Here is a 22,491-nt window from a genome sequence, read left to right on the forward strand (position 1 = left end):
GTCTTCCGCTTCGTGTACGATGTATCTGACCTTCGATCGGCGGAACGATCGGTCAACCATTGGTCCCGCTTTGACAAGCTGCAAATGATGATGCGTTATGCTTTTTTTGGCTCGAAAAGATGCGTCATTTTTTTCCCGTCGTAAAAAGATGCGTTATGTTTTTTTGTCATAAAAATATGCATTATTTTTTTTTCTTTTTGGTCATAAAAAGATGCGTTATGTTTATCAGCCACTAAATGACGGCCGCTACGAGACGAAAATGTAGAAACAAAGACACAGAAAACTCCTGGAAAATAACCACTAAATATTCTCAAATCAGGACCACTGTGTACCGATTAATACCCGTGCTATTAAAAACTCCAAAGTACGTAAGCATTAATATTGTTGTAATGCCAATGTGAAAGCTAGCCGAGATCTTACAATTTATATCGCTGCAAAATTACTTGAGAAAATAAATGAGGAACGATAAAGGAATCAAAAGATTTACGTGATTTGGCGGGAAGTGTCGATATCACAGCAGAATTAGTAGCAAAAACTCCATCGTAATGGGAGAATCAAAATTTATAATTATTCGCAAGCTCAGGTTTTACTCAAGGTGTTTACAAATAAATATCATATATCTACATCTCTTCTCATACATTTCAGCTCCTTTTCCTTTCCTAGGCATGTCTTGTTTGTGTCTATGATCCTTGTCTCTCAAGGAACACCCTTCAGTATAGGGGTGATTAGTTGGGAACCAAGGACTGGACCAATTGGTCCTAAGATTGGGAACCGGACTCGACCATCGGTCTTATCCGGTCCAATAGAACCCGTCACTATTCTCTTTTTATGTTTTCATCCGAATATTTAATTGTCCAAAACATGACTTGGAAACAAATGCAGAACTCAAGACAAATCTTTTACTTGCATCCATATTTCTTATTTTCCAATTACAAGCACCTAGTTCCTGGAAAAAATAAACTAGGCCCATTCCTTTTTGCAGACCTTTGCTTCCCTACGTGGCTCTTTGCATTGCACGAAGGAACCCGCGGCGGCTACATGGTGGGAAAGGGACGACGTAGGGCTTAGCCGAAAGAAAACCTATGTTTTTAACTTTGCTTTCCTTTCTTATTTCTAATTTGTCCTGGCCCCACGTTGCTTCCTTTCGTCCACGCCCACTTCCTGGTCAAATGTTCGAACTTGGACAAATGAATAATCAGTGCATAACCTGAGCTAAATCTCGCACATTTATCCAATCATGTATCAGGTCAGTTCCGTATAGGGCTCATACTCAAAATATATTTTAACAATTATCAATAGCCTGCCTTGATCTAGTCTAATACCATTGTCAAAAATAGTATATTTTAACAAATATCAATAGCCTGCCTTGATCTAGTCTAATACCATTGTCAAAAATAGTATATTTTAACAAATATCAATAGCCTGCCTTGATCTCGTCTAATACCATTGTCAATTATGTTACGTGGCTGGTCACAAAGACAATGGAAAGTAAATGAGACTAATATGAATCCAACATGACTTTAATGAAGAAAAAATGAGGTTTTTTTAGCAAGGCATTATTTCTTTCATTTTTACCTTTTTCACAAAAAGGAAAATATTAGAAAATTGATAATTTCTTGTGTGCTTTGTATTTTCCATTGATGTTTGTATAGGTGAGTGATCCCGAATAATCCATCCTCATTCAGCTCAACAACTCATCCTTCGACCCATGGACGCCCCTCTCTAATTGGAGTTCAAGCTCTAGTGTGTCCAATTGTTGTGATTGGTCTAGCGTCTCAGTAAACTTAATTCCTAAGCTTTCATCTCTCAACATCACCATGAATGGGGGAGAGAGAGATGAAAACAGTAAACTTAATTCCTAAGCTTTCATCTCTCAACATCACCATGAATGGGGGAGAGAGAGATGAAAACAGTAAACTTAATTCCTAAGCTTTCATCTCTCAACATCACTATGAATGGGGGAGAGAGAGATGAAAACCTAATTTTTGCTCAGAATCAACTTTAGCAACCAAAACAACGTCCACATCAAATTATTTCCCAATAAACCGTTGTTTTTCACTACAACCTTTCGTTGTCAGTACTCCAACAACAGTTTTGAAAGGAACTGTGACTGAGCATGTTGTCATGAAAACTAATGTCACAATTAGTATAATTTGGGATTTTTAATGTTATTTTTCCATTTTTCAAATTAGATGAATTTGGGATTTTTTTTTTTTCCTTAAAACCGCTTGTGGATATCAGTTTCTACCTTTAATATGGTCAAAATCTGCATCACAAAAATGGGGCCTAGCATCACTGGTTAAAAGCCTAGCTAGAGGCTTCTCCTAAGCTTAACTTCGACGGCACCGTATGGGGAATATTTCGGGATAAGTACACTAATGGTGCCATAAGTTGTGTACGGCGCTCATTTTGGTGCCAAAAGTTTCCGTCAGATCACTTAAGTTCCAAAAAATTTGAAAAACGCTCACTTTGGTGCCAACGCCAATCTAAACTGCCGGAAATCCGACGTGGCCTTTTTTTATTAATTTCTTATTCTGACGTGGCTCGCCGGAGAGTCCAGTCAACAAGTAAACCACCAAACGACGTCGTTTGGTGTCTTAAACCCCAAGTCGAAACCCTAAATCCCCAAATAGAGAGAGAGAGAGAGAGAGAGAGAGAGAGAGAGAGAGAGAGAGAGAGAGAGAGAGAGAGAGGCCATGGCGGCGGCGTTGTCTTCTTCCTCGAAGAACAACACCAGCGCAAAGAGAGAGAAGCCATGGCAGCATCATCTTCTTCTCCGAAGAACAACACCAACAGAGAGAGAGAGAAGCCATGGCGATGTCGTCTTCTTCCCCGAAGAACAACACCAACAGAGAGAGAAGCCATGGCAGCGGCATCTTCTTCCTCGAAGAACAACACCAACACCAGCCACTTTTTGAACAGAGCCCAATCCACCATCTCCATCTGCGCCTTCCTTGTTTCCCTCGCACTCCTCGTCTTCTCTCTCTCTGCACCTTCAATCCCCCTTCTTCCTCCTTCTCCTCTGCCCTCGCCTCCTATTTTCCCATCAGTTCTTGGCCGAGCGATGGTGGCCAAGCGACGGTGGCCGAGCAAGCTTGGTCGGCGAGGATGAACAAAAAAAACCCTAATTTTAATCATAAATGAGCTATACGGCGTCGTTTTTCCTAAGCCATCCACATAGGACAGCAAAACGACGTCGTTTTCTTAAGTAAGACAGAAAACGACGTTGTTTAAATAGTTTATCGAATTTTTTTTTTTTTAAAATATAAAGCCACGTAATTATTTTGGCCGGAATTTCTCGCCGGTGGCACCAAAGTGATCGTTTTTTCTCCGATTTGGCACTTAAGTGATCCGGCGGAAACTTTTGGCACCAACGTGAGTGCCGTACACAACTTATGGCACCATTAGTGTATTTATCCCGGGAAAAAACTATGCAATTCCATCAGCATTGTCAAGATTTTCGCACTCCGAACCATAAATCCCTAGAAAATCATGACCATATATTTTGTAAATCTAAATTTTATTAGATAGATTATTAAGAAAAAAAATTCATCAAGCAGGACAAAAAAAAATTAATTTAATTGAATAGCATTCTATGATATTTAACAACATTAATAGAAAGAAAAAAAATATAACAGTCCCGGTGTCTCATTCTCATACATCAATACCATGATTCCAGAACTATGTAGCTATTGAAACTATGCGATATTGATCCACTACATAAATATTTACGTTTGTTTTATTGAGAAATATATTGGAAAATGAATCTTAGATTTTGGAGGAAAAGAAACTATTTATGTTTATTCACACGTGTTGATTTTATTACATTGATTATTAAGAGCAACTTTTCATCAAGTAGGACAAAACAGAATAAATTAATGTAATTGAATAGCATTCTACGATGTTTAACAACATTAGTAGGAAGAAAAAATTATAGTAGTTAGTGTCTCATTCTCTTAAATCTATGGCCACGATTCCAAAACTGTGTAACTATCGGAACTATGCGATATCGATTCACTGCATAAATATTTGTGTTTATTTTATTGAGAAATGGATTGGAAAATGAGTCTTAGATTTTGGAGGAAAAGAAACTATTTATGTTTATTCACATGTGTTGATTTTATTACATCGATTCAAGCAAGACAAAAAAGAATAAATTAAGAAAATTGAATAGCACTCTGCGATATTTAACAACATTAGTAGGAAGGGAAAAAAACATAGCAGTGAGTTTCTCATTCTTCTACATCCATGGCCATGATTCCAAACTGTGTAGCTATTAAAACTGTGCGATATTGATTCACTGCATAAATATTTCTGTTTATTTTAATGAGAAATAGATTGAAAAATGAATCTTAGATTTTGGAGGAAAAGAAACTACTTCTATTTATTCACACATGTTGACTTTATTATATCAATTATTAAGAAAAACTTTTCATCAAGCCAAAACAAATTAATATAATTGAATAACATTCTATGATATTTAACAACATTAATGAGAAGAAAAATCATGGCAATCAGTATCTCATTCTTTTACATCAATGGCTGTGATTCCAAAACTATGTAACAATTGAAACTATGCAATATTGATTCACTACATAAATTTTTCTGTTTATTTTATTGAGAAATAGATTGGAAAATGAATCTTGGATTTTGAAGGAAAAGAAACCATTAAGTGCTAATTAACGTGGGAGCTTACTATCGCAAGGAACTGGCAACATGTGGGCACACCCACTAAGATATTTGCTCATTAAACTTTAGGATTGGCTGTCACCTCCCAATGCATGGTTATGCTTAATTAAAATGCAGAAAAGCTAGAACTTTTGCAGATCAAATCAACCTCATCCCCCTCCCCCCATCCATCAGACAGCGGTGTAAATGAAACAATTTATTGACAGACTGGATTGCATGGGAATTCCATTATATCTACAATAACTAGTTTAATCACATACTTGATCTCCCTTGTATATAAACCAGCAATTGACCCATACAAAACAGAGATGCAAAAACAATGCCAGAATGCCAGAAAGGATCCAGAAGTTCAATTGCCCTTGAGTTCGCTTGAAGACAGAAACAACTTTGGCATGAGAACAATTTGACTGCATCACATGTGGAAACATCATCCTTTACGAGCCCAACCTTGGGTACTCAAGTTCTCAAAAAGCTAAACAGCTTGCGGTACGATAGGACACTAGTAAACAACAGAGCCATCAAGCGAACAGCACAGACCGTACATGATAATCCTGCACCCACATCCATTATCAGATTCGAGCAGCCTTGTTACTTGCAGAACTTGTGAGATACAGGATAGAGAAATCACGACAAACTATCTGCAAAATTCGCAATGTGGTGCGGCATAGAAGCTGTCAATTGTATCTTCCTATCTTGATTAACAGTAAGACAATAAACAGTAAGACAACATTGCAGATTCAAAATTGTTTGCAATTAAAAATATACATCCACAAACAGAAAGAGTGGGAAATCAGTAGAGTCTGAGCTACTCTAATAAAATGCCTAGACCTGTCAACCAGGGAAGAATCCCTGCAATGAACGGATCGTGACAGAAAATATTCCTTTTGGAGCCATCCTAAGCGGGCACCCAACAGGAGGAGCAATAAATAATCCGACCTCTCCAACCTTGCAGCATCCAGTTGCCATCTTCATCAAGCGCAAAATCCTTGTGGTAACATGCTTTCATCTTACTCCTGAACAACTTCATGAGCTCTTGGTCCAGAGGAAGCGCCTTAAACCCAGCCCTCATATGACGAACCCACCACTGCTTGTATGTTTCTGGCCTCTCAACCCTTTCCGAACCTTCGCATGCTATGACATTCATAATTTCCTGGCCATACAACTCTCTCTCAAAAACAAACCTCTCTTTGCTGTCACCATCTAAAATAGCATCAAACATATCATAAAATGCAGAAAGATCAAAAAGTGCTGCACGGAATCTTGTCGCAAAAAAGGGCGAATTGTAGGAGCCACTACGTACAGTATGAACAAAAATATCCGGTTTCATTTGCTGAATTAGATTCAACACAGCATCCCGTGGACAGTTGTCCCCAACTGTCTCATCAAGGAGATTCCTAAACCGATCTAAACTACTCACAGCAACTGTCTCATTGCTTTGAATCTTGAGATCCTCGAGTTTGATGGATTCCCAATTCTTCGATGCTATGCAATTGAATTCAAAAGGGACATTAAAACGCTCACAAAACTTCTCCAAATGACGACCTGTCTCCTCTAGTTTTTCTGACGGGCGGAAACCAGCCTGTGGAAGCTCTATCCCTGTGATGCGCAATTTACAGGGCCCTCCTGATCGAGAAGAGAGCCTCTGTATGAGGATTGGCCATTGAAAACCAAATGCAAAGCCAAAATCTATTATATGTAAGGTAGTGGCTTTCTCTGCTATTCTCAAAATCATGTAATTTGCAAAGCAAATGGATAACTTAAGAAACGGACATGTCGAGATATTAAGGTGGTAAGCTTTCAAGAGATCGGCTGCTGAGGTCCTCCTGGCGACAAGACTTGAAATGAAGTGTTGCGTTCGAGGCTCGTTGCCCAACAATCGTGCCTCTAGCCCATTGGCAAAGTAATGGGCCAGTCTTTGAGACCCATCGCCAGATGGAGAAGAGTTCTCTCTAATCTGCTTCAACAATTCATTAGCGGTCCTGAAGTCACTAGTAGAGATGGCTTGGGCACAGAGAATCAGAAGAGTGCTCAAGTCAACAGTATACTCACTTCCCTGCTTCTTGCCACGACCCCTACCTCTATTGGAACCGCGCTTTTTCCTTTGTGGTCGTATGTCTTTGCTCAGCCCTGTCTCCACAGATTTATCGCCAGAACACATAGCCTCACCATTTTCGTTGCATAGCAACACCTTGTCGAACAAATCGGAAAATTCACTCTCCTCTGTATACAAGGCTGTTTGCTTATTGGCCCTGCCTTCGTCAAAAGCATCCTTGTCCCTCTCGTGATTTTTTAATCCCTTGAATCCATCAGTTGAGCGCCTCATGTTGATCTCCTCACTGATGCGCATTCTTGGGGTTCCTTTCTCTGTTTCTGATGGCGGTTTGCTGTCCCCTGGGTTAATTCCTAATTGATTGCTGGTAGGAAGGAATTTGCTGGCCTCCTCTAATCCTTTCTTGAACTGAAGCATAGACTCACTATCACTGAAAATGCTCTTGACAAGAAGCTCGTGCAAAGATTCCTCAGACCCATCATCATAATTTGTGATGCTGCTTGAAGAATTGGACAACAACCGTGAACTGGAATCCACGTTTGACCGGAAGTCCAGGTCAGAATTTTCCTGCGCAGCGTGGCCATGTTCTTCGATCGTGTAAAGAATCTTAGCATCAGCTGAGTCACTAGAGCCAACAGTAATGCTTGTAGCATCGTGGCTTCCACGAGCACTGCTAATTCCAGAAAGGTTGCTATTTGGGCTCTCGATATTATGGCTTAAAACACGCTGTGAGGGGCTCTGATCAGACACCTCTGAATGCTGACCAAGGGCATCGTACAACGACTTTTCAGCATTCTGCAGAGCAACCTGATTAGCAAATTCCCACGGTTGCTCCTCCATGTTCTCTTCCATAAGCATCTGACTTATGTACTTTAGAACAGGATCCGATGAGTCAGTGTCCCCCGATGGGGAGAGCGAATCTCCCCCTAAACTCAGGGCACTATTCGAGCTCATAGATGGACCAAATGGGCCTCCATCTGAGATCCTGCTTGTCGAGGGAAACATTAAATCTCCAATACCGAGGTCTACAGATTTTGAAGGGAGATCATTGGCAGGGTCTACTTCATTCAAGAGAAAGGCACTATCTGAGGATTTAAGGTCGAGGAAAGGGTCATCCAAAAAGAAACCATCTGCGAGACCCAAGTATCGATCTGGACTAGTTGAAAAGGCACGGCTATCCATGGGACGATCATCTCCATTGATACTAGCAGAGGAATCAAAGAACGAAGGATCCATGGTCATATATTCTCCTCACTCATACCCTATCAAAGTCCCTACCCTAACATCATGTTTTGATGCAAACCAACAGTATATTTGGACTCCTAGAACATCGACCAACTAAATTAAAATGATCTCAGCCTGCAACAAAAGAACTCACTCTCCAATCTTGTTCTTTTTTCTCTTCGTTTGCTCAAACAAACTTCGATTTAAAGTCGAGGAATCCAAGAACAGACTCACTTGCTGGGAGAAAAGCGGAGCACTTCAAAGGCAAAGGACCACGCAGGAAGTAAACATCGAAATGCTCCTCCAAAGCAAATGAAAAGAAAAGGCACGGAACCCGACTTTTCATCTACAAGATAGAAAACGAAAAACAGAGTTTGGATCTGCATACCGCCAATGGGAAAGTGGGTTTGGAAGCTGAATAAAGACCCATCTGACGACAAGTTCCTTCGATGCGACTTTTGTACGAGGGAATCAGCTGACTAATGATTGCTTTAAGGTCGGAATACTCGGCGAAGCAGACGAGCTGGAATACTGGACTTCGACTTGATAACTGTAAAGAGAATGGTGCTGGAAGAACTGGGTCGGACAGTAAAGCGGGCTCGGATGTTCTCCATCCGCGCGTCTTCCGCTTCGTGTGGCTGACCTTCGATCGGCGGAACGATCGGTCAACCCTGCTGATGGTGATGCGTTATGTTTTTCTTTTTTTTTTTTGTGTCGAAAAGATACATTATTATTATTTTATGTTTTTTGGTCGTGAGAAAATGCGTTACGTTTGCCAGCCAGTATAACGACCGCTGCGGAACAAAAATGTAGAAACAAAGAGACAGAAGACTCCCGGAAAAAACCACTAAAAATTCTCAAACCAGACCCACTGAGTACCGAATAATACCCGTGCCATTAAAAATTCCAAATTACGCAAGCATTAATATTGTCGTGATGTCAATGCAAAAGCTAGCTAGGATTTTGCAAATTTATGTAACTTCGAAATTATTCAAGAAAATAAATGATGAACAATAAAGAAATTACACGGATCGATATTAAGTGTCAATATCACGGCAGAATTACCAACAAATAATCTACCGTAATCAAAGAATCAAAATTTATAATTGTTCGCAAGTTCAAGTGCTTCCCCACTTCTAAATTAACTTCGACAGCACCCCATCAGCAAAACCATGCAATTCCATTAGCGTTGTCAAGATTTCTACTCATCACACCATAAACCTAGAAAATCATGACCATTTATTTAGTAAATTTAAATTACACAAGTGTTGATTTTATTACATCAATTATTAAGAAAAACTTTTCATCAAGCGAAACAAGACAACATAAATTAATCTAATTGAATAGTATTCTACAATACTCAACAACATTAGTAGAAAGAAAAGACATGGCAATCAGTGTCGCATTCTTTTACATAGATGGCCATGATTCCAAAATTGCGTAGTTATTGAAACTATGCGATGTCGATTCATTGCATTAATATTTCTGTTTATTTTGTTGAGAAATTGATTCGAAAATGAATCTTAGATTTTGGATCAATCTCAACACCCCCCTCCCAAAAAAAAAATCTATCAATCATTGGTATAAATGAAGCAATTTATTGACAAACTGAATTGCAAGAGAATTCCATTATATCTACATTAACTAGTTTAATCACATACTTGATCTCCCTTGTATATAAACCAGCAATTGACCCATACAAACAAAGATACAAATACAATGCCAGAATGCCAGAAAGGATCCAGAAGTTCAATTGCCCTTGCGAAGATACACAACATTGGCATGAGCATAATTTGACAGCATCACACGTGGAAACATCATCCTCCATCAGCCCCACCTTGGATACTCAATTTTTCAAAGAGTTAAACAGCTTTCAGTACCATAGCATAATAGTGAACAATAGATCACAGACCGTACATGATAATCCTGCACCCACACCCACTATTAGCTTCGAGCTGCCTTGTTTCTCGCAGAACTTGTGAGATACAGGATAGACAAATCACGACACATCATCGGCAAAATTCGTAATGCGGTGTGGCGTAGATGCTGCAAATTGTACCCTCCTATCTCAAGGGTTGATAAACGGTAAGAAGTCATTGCAGATTCAAAATTGTTTGCAATTAAAAATATACATGCACAAACAGAAAGAGTGGGAAATCAGTACGGTCTGAGCTACTCTAATAAAATTCCTAGACCTGTCAACCAGGGAAGAATCCCTGCAATGAACGGATGGATTATGACAGAAAACATTCCTTTTGGAGCCATCCTAAGCGGGCACCCAACAGGAGGAGCAGTAAACAATCCGACCTCTCCAACCTAGCAGCATCCAGTTGCCATCTTCATTAAGCCCAAAATCCTTGTGGTAACATGCTTTCATCTTACTCCTGAACAACTTCATGAGCTCTTGGTCCAGAGGAAGTGCCTTAAAACCAGCCCTCATATGACGAACCTGCCATTGCTTATACGTTTCTGGCCTCTCAACCCTTTCCGTACCTTCACATGCTATCACGTTCATAATTTCCCTTCCATGGAACTCTCTCTCAAAAACCAACCTCTCTTTGCTGTCACCGTCTAAAATAACATCATACATATCATACAGTGCAGAAAGTTGAAAAAGTGCCTCTCGGAACCTTGTCAGAAAAAAGGGCGCATTGTAGGAGCCGCTAAGTTCAGAATGAACAAAGATATCCGGTTTCATTTGCCGAATTAGATTCAACACAGCATCACGTGGATTCTTGTCCTCGACTGTCTCATCAAGGAGACTTTTAAACCGATCTAAACAATTCACAGCAACTGTCTCATTGCTTTGAATCTTGAGATCCTCAAGTTTAATGGATTCCCAATGCCTTGATGCTATGCAATTGAATTCAAAAGGGACATTAAAACGTTCACAATACTTTTTCAAACGGCGACCTGTCTCCTCTATTCTTTCTGCTGGGCGGAAACCAGTCTGTGGAAGCTCAATCCCTGTGATGCGCAATTTACAGGGCCCTTCTGATCGAGAAGAGAGTTTCTGTATAAGGATTGGCCATTGAAAACCAAATGTAATGCCAAAATCTATTATATGAAGGGTAGTGGCTTTCTCTGCTAATTTCAAAATCATGTAATTTGCGAAGCAAATGGAGAACTTCTTAAATGGACATGTCGAAATGTGAAGGTGGTAAGCTTTCAAGACATCAGCTACTGAGGTCCTCCTGGCAACAATAGTAGAATAAAAGTCTTGCGTTCGAGTCTTGTTGCCCACCAATCGTGCCTCTAGCCCATTGGCAAAGTAATGGGCCAGTCTTTCAGACCCATCGCCAGATGGAGAAGAGTTCTCTCTTATCTGCTTCAACAATTCATTAGCAGTCCTCAAATCATTCGTAGAGATGGCTTGTGCACAGAGACTCAGAAGAGTTCTCAAGTCAACAGTATTCTTGCTTTCCTGCTTCTTACCACGACCCTTACCTCTATTGGAACCTCGCTTGTTCCTTTGTCGCCGTATGTCTTTGCTCAGCCCTCTCTCCACAGATTCATTGCCAGAACACATAGCCCCACGATTTTCGTTGCATAGCAACACCTTATCGAACAAATCAGAGAGCTCACTCTCTTCTGTGTACAAGGCTGTTTGCTTATTGGCCCTGCCTTCCTCAGAAGCATCCTCGTCTCTCTCGTGATTCTTTAATCCCTTGAATCCGTCAGATGAGCGCTTCACATTGATATCCTCATTGATGCGCATTCTCGAGGTTCCTTTCTTTGCTTGCGATGGCGGTTTGCTGTCCTCTAGGTTAATTCCTAATTGATTGTTGGTAGGAAGGAATTTGCTGGCCTCCTCTAATCCTTTCTTGAACTGAATCATAGACTCACTATCGCTGAAAATGCTCTTGACAAGAAGCTCGTGCAAAGATTCCTCCGACCCATCATCGTAATTCATGGTGCTGCTTGAAGAATTAGACAACAACTGCGAGCTCGAATCCACGCTCGACTGAACATCAAGGTCGAAATTTTCCAGCCCAGCACGGCTATGTTCTTCGATAGTGTAAAGAAAATTAGCATCAGCAGAGTCGCTAGAGCTAATAGTAACGCTTGTCGCATCGTGGCTTCCGTGAGCACTGCTACTTCCAGAAAGGTTGCTATTTGGGCTCTCAATATAATCGCTTAAATCAAGCTGTGAGGGGCTCTGATCAGACACCTCTGAATGCTGCTGACGAAGGGCATCATACAATGACTTTTCAGCATTCAGCAGAGCAACCTGATCAGCAAATTCCCACGGTTGCTCCTCCATGTTCTCTTCCATAAGCATCTGATTTATGTACTTTAGAACAGGATCCGGTGAGTCCATGTCCCCTGATGGGGAGAGAGAATCTCCCTCTGGACTCGGGGCACTACTCGAGCTCACAGATGGACCAAATGGGCCTCTGCCTGAGCTCCCGCTTGTGGAAGGAAAGATTAAATCTCCAATATCGAGGTCGATAGATTTCGAGGGGGGTCATATTCAGGGTCTACTTTATCCGAAAGAAAAGCACTATTCGAGGATTGAAGGTCCAGAAAAGGGTCATCGGAAAAGAAAGCATCCGTGAGACTCGGGTACCGATCTGGATCAGGTGAAAAGCCATGGCTGTCTACTGGAAGATCATCTACGTTGATACAATCAGAGTAATCGAAGTTCAAAGGTTCCATGGCCACATACGCTCTCCAAACCCTATCAAAATCACTTGCCTACCCTAACCAGCACGTACTCATGCAAAACCCGTCACTACCAAAACACCAACCCACTAATAAAACTAAACGAAAGAAACCCACTCTTCAATCTTCTCTTTTTCTGTTCATGCTTCGCTGGCCTAAACGACGTGGGTTGAAGTCGAGGAATCGCGAGGCCAAACAGAGCAAGTGCAGGGAGAAAAGCGGACTGCTCCTAAGATCCTAAGCAAATGGAAAGAGAGAACGCATGAGCTGAAGAACCAAACCGACGAGAGACCCGACTTTTCATCCGTGAAATGGAGAAGAAAGACAGAAGAGAGATGGGATCTGCGTACCGTAAGGACGGGAAGGTGAAGTCGGAAGCTGAATGAAGACCAGTCTGAAGACGGGCTTCTCCGATGCGATTTTCATACGAGCGAATGGGAAGATGACGAAGATGGCGAAGATGGAGGAATGCGTGATGTTCGGAACCTTCCGGGAATTAGACCAGCGGTATTTCCCTCGACTTCGACTTCGACTTCGACTTCGACTTCATCCACAGCTTCAAGTTTCATCGTTTTATTGGCTCTTGAAACCCTCTTGCATAAATTAACCATATCATTCTGTACGGATCTTCCTATTAATTTAATAGAATTTCCTTTGTCCTCTTTCATTTTAATTTTATCAAAAATTAAACTATCGTGCTGCTCTCAAATGATGTTTATTAAGATCAAATGTGCAACCACTCTTGATTTTCGGCTAACGCTCGCCTCCTTTTTTTCCCTTTTCTTTCTCCATTTAGAAAAAACATGGGATGCCTCTTTTTCAAAAAATAGCTTATTTGATAGACGTCTTTTCAAACTAAGTCTCCCCAAATTGACATTAAAGCGAAATTAAGATGGATGTAGGATGCATGCTAAAAGGATCTTAACTGTCTCACATCGCTTAAGGAAAGCCCTATAATCTACTTGATAACTACTGCAGCTCTCATCTCCTAACCTCACATTATGTCTTTTGAGGCTAAGTCCCCACAAATTTGTATTCCCGACAAAAAAATCTAATTATTTTATTAATGAGTTATATATTTCCTTTTTTTCCCAGGAAACTATTATTCAAAATATAACTTAAGTACAAGTGAAAAGATAATTTATGAGCAAATTATGTATAATGTATCCATCGACCATAAAATTTTTAAGTAAATTTTCCTGAAGTTGTACCAAAAATCAAAGTCAAAAATTTCACACTTATAAGGATAATTTATGGAAATAAAATAAAAAATTTACAAATAAAATTAACATTTCTTTATTCCTTTATTTGCTTAGATTATGATCATGGACAACAAGTTCAAAACACACATGAAAGATACCTTAAAATATAATGGGCGTAGAAAAAGCAGCTAAGGTGAGTTAATAAGATAAAAAAAAATGAGAAGAAAAGGAGATAATAAATTATATTAAACCAACAGTGAAAATTACAAGAGATAATGTAATGAATTGAATATGATAAAGGGGTGTCAAATGTTAATAAAATGTAAAAATAGCATCAGCCTAAATAATTTAACCTAAATAAAACATAAAAGGACGAGAAAAAAGAAATCGTGTAAGAATATTCGGGTCCCACTTCGCGCACCTTCGGCCAGGGAAACAATCTGTCAACTCTGGACGTCCCGCGTCGACACGTTTCGCGATGATCACGTGTCATAGCTTTACAGGCCAATGAGCGACGGCTTCCGTCAATGACAAAAAGATTAAAAATGAGGAGACGCCATCTAGTATTTTCCTTTTTCTCCACCGTGTGAACGCTCGCATGTGAACGCGCGTTTTCTGGAATTTTCGACTCGGTCAAAGCCCGCGTCAGGCAAAAACCGGGGGGACCAGCCCTCCCGGTCAGAGGCCTGGCTTATCTTCCACGGTGACTTAGGGAGCAAGTCCCTTGCGTAAAAGACTTCACGGGGTGAGACTTTTCTAGCTCGGTCTGTTTCAATGACGCCGCGCACTCCCTGTATCGGTGAGAGCGTTGCTTCGGTATTTGCGACCCTGCATCGATCCGTGAGCATAAACATAGGTAACTTTTGGATTACCCAAAACTCGTAACTCGAATAGTACACTTTCGACAATTTAATAATACATCAGATTCAGATTCAATGGATTTAGCTTTGTTTAGTCCTTAATTCCTGGAGTGGCTCCTTCCCATCTATAATTTATGGAATACCCAAGATTAAGAAAGATATTATGCTCTCGACAGTTTAATAATACATCAGATTCAAGTTCAATGAACTTAGCCTTGTTTAGCTCTTCATTCCTATTGTGGCTTCTTCCCATCTATAATTTATGGAATATCCAATATTGATTCCTCGGATTTAACTTTGTTTGGTCCTTAATTCCTGTGGTGGCTCCTTCCCATCCATAATTTATAAAGTCAAAGAGCTAGCCAAAAGCTACATGGAAATCATGCTATATGTGTGGTTACTTTCTGTTTTTTTCTTCCAACTAACATAAGGGCGAATGTTCAACCAAAAAAGGAAAATCATTTGTGTGAACGGAAAATGAATGAATCAACCAAGCTCAATCGTGTGGTTTGATTCGGTTCCAAAAATTATTTCAGTTAGAATTTCAAATTCATTTTGCTTTGGATTGATTTAAACCGCACTAGTGTAATTTGGCTCGTTTTTTGCACAAAAATTGAGTAATACCGTACTATGCTTACCCCTAGTACATACAAAGTACTTACCATTTGCCGTCACAAGAAAACTCAGACATCGTCATATGTTTATGGTTGTGATCTTTTTGAATTTGTTTATCGAACTTATGATTATTTTTGGCCAGAAAGAAGCTAACCACACGGTAAATTCCAGACTCGCTATATGTCAAACATTCAGACACGGTGGTTTGCAAAGTCCCTGACACGATTTATCCGAAACTCAGCGCTGTCGGTTTTGATGGGTCAGTTTCTTTCCATTTTTGTTTACTGGCAGAAAACAATTCCGAAAAGACTACTAAAACTTGGCCAGCTCCATGTCTTATGCCCGATCTCGAAACAGGTTCGGTAACGGGTCTTAATCGGAGCAGTTGCGGTGGCCGTCTCTAATACCCTGGGATAGGACCACCTTTCTTCCGACTGCGGAATTTTTTTTTAAGTATTCAGGATTCTTCTTGACCCAAGAGAAAAAGAACAATTATGGAGTTGGCCTGCCTCGTTCGACCTCGCATCTCTTCGTTCTCGGTTTTCTTTTCCCAAGTTCTCTTTCCCCCACTGAAATTCTGGCCTGTGGGCCAGTAGGCTGGCTGGACCCCCAAATTGGATTAAAGAGACGCGAGCGTGCTTTGTTGGGTTTAGTAGATCTTGCGTTAAATTTAGTGGGATCCATGTGGACGACTAATGCATTTCGATCGCACGCCATGCCGAGACTCAATAAGTTAACCGACCGGGGGCGCCGCGCCCCGGGAGGGTTGGACCCAAGTCCTTTTATCGAACACTTTAGTCAATGTTAAAGATAATGTTCTCTAATTCGTAAGCGCACAAAACAGATAAGTTAACGCCATCTTCAGGCCTAGATATAATTTATCCGAATGATTATCTTTATTTAACGAAAGCCATCCCTACAGCCCCACAAAAAAACAAAAAAAAAATCTCCGCACAATGTTCTGAACCAATGGGTATTGGATGGACATGTCGGTCAAAACAGTGGAAAGCACATGTCTAACCAGCAAAAAGCAAGCTTCCGACAGATGCTCAACGCCCAATCTAGATGCATTCTTTATTTTAATATGTCAATACACAAACGCCCTGTCCCCTCCTCCCGCCCTCCCACATTGGAAAGAAAGTTTTTCTTCCTTCATCCTAGGAACACTCCCAAATTATACATCCTAGAGTTCAGACGAAATAGTTTTAAGACATACTTAGATCCAGAACACTATTCTCTACGCCCAGACTGAGACTCATAAGTTAACCTAGGGGGGACCCAAATACTTTTATCAAACGGTTAAGTTAAAGTAAAAGATAATGTTCTCTAATTCGTAAGCACACAAAACAGGTAAGTTAACGCCATCTTCCCGCATAAATACAATTTATCCGAATGATTTTCTTTATTTAACAAATGGCATCCCTACGGCCCGCAAGAGTTTTTTTCTGGGGCTCCACCAATCACATCCTTTTACATTTATAAATCTGAACTCGTGAAAAAATTGCTTGCATGCGCAAAGCGTGCCCGAACGAACATAATGCCATGATCCTCAAAAAGAATTTCGATCCCATCTCGAAAATTAACCAAGACCTGTTTCAGGCAACTAAAACATCAACCCAACACTGTTGGACGTCGTTGTCTTCATGCCATTACTCCTCAACCAACAGCAGACAATATGGATATTCGGAAACAGATATAACCAGAAAAACTACATCAGTGCTCAAATTTATTAAGGTCCAGGAATACTGTCTAGACAGTACCACAGATAAATAGTAGCTATCCTATACAGTATGCACAGCCAAGGGAGGGCAAGCATTTCCTAGATATCAGTCTAAACAGAAAGATCACCAGCCAAAAAGAGAGAAGCCTACAGCAGCATACAATCGTAAAGTGAAAGCAAGGTGATATGACACCTATTTCCGAAAGCTAGAAAGATGCCTTACTTGCCACGAATCAGCCAACAGCTTCCTCCTTGGTCGTCATAAACTATCCCCGGCTCACACCAAAAGGACAAGCATATAAAGACTTGGAGAAATTCTACACAGGTTCCCAACAGGAGGAAGCATAAAGAATCCGACCTTTCCATCCTTGGAGCATCCATTGACCATCTTTGTCAACCACGAAATCATCAAGGTACCCCTCTTTCAATTTCGACTTCAGCTTCTTCATAATTACGGGATCCAGGGGGAGGGGCTTAAAACCCGCCCTCGTGTTGCGGATTTGCCACTGCTTATATGTCTCAGGCCTCTCAACTCTCTCCGTGCCCTCACATGCGATGACATTCAGAGCTTCGCGGCTGAAAAACTCTCGTTCAAATACCAGCCTCATTGGATGTTCACGAGGTAATTTAGCATCAAATGCATCAAACAAGGCCGAGTAGTGGAAAAGAACCTCCCGAAACCTCGACACAAAAAAACAGGCATTGAAGGATCCATTAAGGATCGAGTGGACAAAAATTCTTGGCCTGATTCGATGTACTAGCTTTAGTACCTGATCCCTCGGGCTATTAATTATAACAGTCTCATCAAGTAAATTCTTGAATCGAAAGAGGCAATTCACGGCAACCACCTCGTCTTTAGAAATCTTGAGGTCCTCAATCCTAATGGTTTCCCACTTCTGCGCGATAGCATTGTACTCAAATGGAACCTTGAAACGCTCACAGTACTTTGCAAGGCGCCGACCAGTCTCTTGAACTCTTTCTGCTGGACGGAAACCACTTTGGGGCAGCTCGATCCCCGTGATGCGCAACTTTGGGGGGCCACCAGGTCTCCTTGCGAGGCAATGAATGAGGGCGGGCCATTGAAAACCATAAAGGATACCAAAATCGATAATATGCAGTTTCGTCGCTTTCTCAGATATGCTTAAAATCATATGGTTAGAATAGATGATCGCAAACCTCTGAAATGGGAAAACTGAGAGATAAGCTCGGTAAGCTTTCAACATTTCAGTAGCAGATTTCCTTTTGGAGCCTAACTCCGTATAGACTTGCGCTCCTGTGCAATCCATGCGTGCCTTAAGGGCTTCGGCAAAAGAGTGGGCCAACCTCTGAGACCCATCACCAAAAGGGGAGGAGTGCTGCCTAATCTGCTTCAGATATTGATTAGCATTTTTACGATCCTCCACGGCAACTGCTTGTGCACAAGAACACAGAAGGTTCCTCAGATCCACGACTTCCTTCTTATCACTCATTGGTTTTTTGACACAGAGCTGTTCGGCTGAAAGTGCAGGTGATTGCAGATTTTTCTGTACATTCTGGCTTGCCCCATTATTTGAGGCATCCTCAAATCTAGAACCAGGAGATTTAGAATCAGGCTTATTTCCCGTCGGAGCACAAAGTAGAACCCTATCGAAAATGTCAGCTAACTCATTCTCCTCCACGCAAACTGCTGGCTGCTTTGTGCTCCTCTGATATTCAAATTCCGCGTCCTCACGCTCATGCTTCTTATTTCCCTTGATTTCATATAAATACGAGAGTTCAGGCTCACTGTTCTCCGCCTTGACTGCTGCCCTTGCAGTCTCCCTCTTCGACACCAGATGGGGCATCCTCTTCTCTGTATCAATCGACAATGGATTACCCTTCGGAATAAATCTACTAGCTTCCTCAAACCCCTTCTGGAAGAACAACATGGAATTGCTATCCGCAAAAAGGTTCGGAAGCATAAACTCACCCATTGCAGAGCCTGAGCCCAACATCCCCTTAGCTTTGGTAATGACATTTTTCCGAAATTCATGCCCTGATTGGCGACTGGGAATTGCAGTCGCCTGGAACACAAAGTTCTCTGGGATGTGAGGCTGAAATATAGAGGGTCGGCTCTCACAATAATCACCAGTCCCTGGAAAGTCGACAGAATTGCCACCGCTAGCAGTGCTCGAAGTGATAGTACTACTGCCGCAGTAGCCGTTGCTGCTACCCGAGCAATTGTCATCAGGGCTGTCCATGTAGAGAGGCGACTGGTTTTGTGAGGGACGGTCCTTCGGACAGAGAGCATCGTATAAGGATTTCTCTGCAGCTTGGAGAGCTAAAGGATCATGAAACATACAGGGTTTGTCATCTATGTCCTCCTCCATGAGCATCTGATTTATGTATTTCAACGTGGGATCCGAGGTGTCGCCATAGTCGGAAAGGAAATCCCCATCCACGCTAAAACTAGGAGATACAGCGGAGTTGCAGGGTTCGGGATCGGAAGCGAAGGAAGGGAAGTGAACCGAAAGGTCCGATTCGGGATCGTCCAGCAGCAAGTGGTTCGCCAGCTCCTCGTATGGATTCGAGAAGGGGGCGAGAGTCTGGTCGTGGAAATTGAAGCCGCTGAACGGCCCGGAATATCCCGCGTACTGAGGATCCATAAACATTTCTCGGTCCGCAGGAGCTCAAGGAAAACGATTCCAACTCGGGTCACAGACCTGGAAATCCCCGATCGAACACGGTCTTCTTCGGAGAGTTCCTACGATTCTAAGCCCTAACGGATAGAAAAAAAAAAAAAAAGGGAAACCAAAATCACGACAAGAAGACGTCCCAAAAGAACCTTAAGCCGTCCCATTCAAAAAGCTCGGCAAATCGATCAGAAACCAAACAACAAAACGCCTCGACATACGCGGCAAGGAATTCAGACGAGACGTGCGGTCGAAATCCATGTATCGAGAAATGAAACCCTAAAAAGCCGTCACATCTAACGGAAGAAAAAGCCAAGCCGATCGAATCTGTAAAATAACAGCGCGGGGAGGAGATGAGGATCGAGGCGTACCTGAGGGACGGGCGGAGGGCGAGGAGGCGAGGCGAGGCGAGGCGAGGCGAAGTCGGTGGGGAAGGATGTTTAATAAGCGCCGCCGCGAATCTTCGCGGAAGGGAAGCGAAGCGAAACTGGAATTTCTTTTTGATGGCGGGGGAGAGAGAGGACGAGGCTGGAGAGAAAAGTTACAGCACCCAGCTCTTTTCACGGGCAGCCGTTTTGGCATCCAGCTTCGCGAACGTGATATCCCACGTGGCGCCGGGACCGCAGCCGGGTCAATGCGGGCTCAAGCTCGGGTCGTCGCCCGACCCGGGTCCATTTACCCGACGTGGCCCCCCAAATGGTGACCCGAGATGGGGTGCATGCACCGTGTTTTAGCGGAGGAGAAAAACGTTGTGAAACATAACGTAATGCTTTAGACGACCTAATGTGAACATATCAAAAGGGTCCTTCCCTCGGTATCAAAAATCAAATATTTAAAGACCGAAAGCGACTTTTGAGTCTTTCATATAAAGTTAAATTCCACTAATCTCGAATCACAAAAGATGGAAATCATTATAAATAAGTGTCAATAACAGACCTTTAAATATAGATTCCTTCTTTTATTTGAAGGTCGAGGGTGTCATTTGAGCCCTTCGGATTAGCTAAAAATGGCAAAATCGCAATTTTCTTTTCGTCGGAGATAGATCAAGAAATTAGAAACATGGGATATCACGCGGGTGCCCAATTGATGCCCACGCGTCGTTACCGACCACCGCGTACCGACTAGTAAGAAAAAAGAAAAACTCTGGGTTCCAAAAGTAAATCAACGGTCGGCCGGTCAACTTGTGGGGGCCCCCTTCCCGCTGGAATTTTGCGCTAGTGCCTATCTTTTCCGTGCTATTACCATCATCAGTGCCCCTTTTGTAAATCGGGCACTGGCAGTTCCCAATTTCTCATGGTGAGAGTAGGTTGACTTGTCTACTCCGAGGACCTTATCCGACCTATAATACAAGGAATTAACTTCAAGAAATTAGAGCTCCGTTCGGTCCGCAATAAATAAATAATTTTAAAAAAAAAATCATTTGTATCACTCATAAAAATAAATAAAAAGCTATGTGACGAGGATCGCACGACTTTTTCGTGACAAGATCATGGAAAAATATTACCTGATGGGGATCTTGAGTGACATGCCCCGTCACGCCATCCGAATTCTTTATTAATTCTCTTCTCCGTCCGAGAACCCCAAGCTTGACTTTGAGCCACCCGCGTTGAGAATGGACCACTTCACTGGCACCTGCTCATTGATTATATTAATATCTCGATGATTACGGTTTCATCACTTTCTTCTATGGTATGAAATGGTCAAGGTCATTAGCTAGATGGAATAAGGCGCGCCTAATTAATATCTATTCAACGACTCCATCGATTACAAAACAAAGTCCTTGGGTCCCCAGAATACTTTACTCCAACGCATAGAGAAAAAGTTATTTCTTTCTTTCTTTATTATTATTATTTTTAAACAGAAAAAAAGAATGAGAGAATATCAATAAGCATTGTTGTGACGTAAATTGACAATAGCATTAGATCGACATCTAATCTAGTATTTGAATATTTCGACACATCCTATCACAATAAGGTCGAAACTTTTGCCTAGGACTAGAAAGATTCGAGTTTGAGATCTCATATTCTGATATTATATAATTTGACCAATTTACAACCCTAAAGTCCCATTTTCTCAAGGGATTATTTAGAATTAAAAAAAAAAAAGGAATCATCTCTTGATGATTTATTACCCCCATAAGCTTTACGCGACTATACACCCACATACATATAATTTATAGAGAAAATTCTAAAATAAAATTTTAAAGTGTTATCATTTTTTCAATTAAAAATATGAGGTGATCATATCAATTTTAAAAAAGGAACTTACCTTGCGGTTGGTTTGGGACATTTTCATCATTTAATTTTTTTGATTTCAGCGAAGACTTCGGAGTCATCGTCGTTAGGTCTGCATTACTCATGCACGTGCATGACAACGACCCTCAAACCCCCCATTCGTCCACGTTGGCAAGTACGTGACCTCGAGCACCGAATCATTTTGGATACTTCCGGCTGGTTTTGTCTGCCCTAGATTATATACGCCAATTAATTTAAATCCGGTACGAGGTGGATTAGAAAAATAGACACAAGTTTTTTTCCCCATATTTCTTACCAGACCCTTGCTTTCTTATCTTGCTATTATACGTCACATGGATTTTAATTTTCTTAATATTTGAATATTCAAACTTTTTTTCATTTACTTGAATACCTCAACTTTACAAAATCGGATTGAATGATGTCTCAATTAAATTGACCACCGCATCATTTTTCTTATTCTTTTTTTCCAACCTCAATAGGTAGAGAATTTTGACTTTCCTCCTTATTCTTTTTCTTCCATTTTTGTCGCTTTCTCTTTTTTTTCTTCTTTTTTATTCTCT

The 22,491-nt window shown here is 41.3% G+C and overlaps 3 protein-coding genes across 4 annotated transcripts; all 3 read right to left on the minus strand.

Annotated features, from left to right (window-relative positions):
* Positions 1-5,356: 5,356 nt before the first annotated feature.
* LOC108957684 (scarecrow-like protein 14) lies at positions 5,357-13,181 on the minus strand. 2 transcript variants are annotated; one of them, XM_018868755.2, is made up of 3 exons: positions 12,979-13,181; positions 10,189-12,865; positions 5,357-5,552 (listed from the first exon to the last, which is right to left on the minus strand). In XM_018868755.2, exon 2 carries the CDS (start codon positions 12,282-12,284, stop codon positions 10,230-10,232), a length of 2,055 nt encoding a protein of 684 aa, XP_018724300.2. In that variant the 5' UTR covers positions 12,285-12,865; positions 12,979-13,181; the 3' UTR covers positions 5,357-5,552; positions 10,189-10,229. The 2 variants fall into 2 exon arrangements, with proteins under 2 accessions (XP_018724300.2, XP_018724299.2); XM_018868754.2 differs by lacking the exon at positions 5,357-5,552 and having other exon boundaries at positions 9,577-12,865.
* On the minus strand, positions 5,359-8,628 carry LOC104432725 (scarecrow-like protein 34). Its single transcript, XM_010045237.3, has one exon. The coding sequence runs from the start codon at positions 7,979-7,981 to the stop codon at positions 5,585-5,587; it is 2,397 nt and encodes a 798-aa protein (XP_010043539.2). The 5' UTR covers positions 7,982-8,628; the 3' UTR covers positions 5,359-5,584.
* Positions 13,182-16,916: 3,735 nt separating the features above from the next.
* On the minus strand, positions 16,917-20,239 carry LOC104435320 (scarecrow-like protein 14). Its single transcript, XM_018868757.2, has 2 exons — positions 20,048-20,239; positions 16,917-19,762 (listed from the first exon to the last, which is right to left on the minus strand). Exon 2 carries the CDS (start codon positions 19,653-19,655, stop codon positions 17,343-17,345), a length of 2,313 nt encoding a protein of 770 aa, XP_018724302.1. The 5' UTR covers positions 19,656-19,762; positions 20,048-20,239; the 3' UTR covers positions 16,917-17,342.
* Positions 20,240-22,491: the final 2,252 nt, after the last annotated feature.

The sequence above is a fragment of the Eucalyptus grandis genome, chromosome 2 (assembly GCF_016545825.1).
Source record: "Eucalyptus grandis isolate ANBG69807.140 chromosome 2, ASM1654582v1, whole genome shotgun sequence".
Lineage (NCBI taxonomy): Eukaryota > Viridiplantae > Streptophyta > Magnoliopsida > Myrtales > Myrtaceae > Eucalyptus > Eucalyptus grandis.

Bases quoted from the DNA above. Each gene is read 5' to 3' on its own strand.
- LOC108957684 (XM_018868755.2), bottom strand. From the start codon at position 12,284: ATGGACTCACCGGATCCTGTTCTAAAGTACATAAATCAGATGCTTATG.
- LOC104432725 (XM_010045237.3), bottom strand. From the start codon at position 7,981: ATGACCATGGATCCTTCGTTCTTTGATTCCTCTGCTAGTATCAATGGA.
- LOC104435320 (XM_018868757.2), bottom strand. From the start codon at position 19,655: ATGTTTATGGATCCTCAGTACGCGGGATATTCCGGGCCGTTCAGCGGC.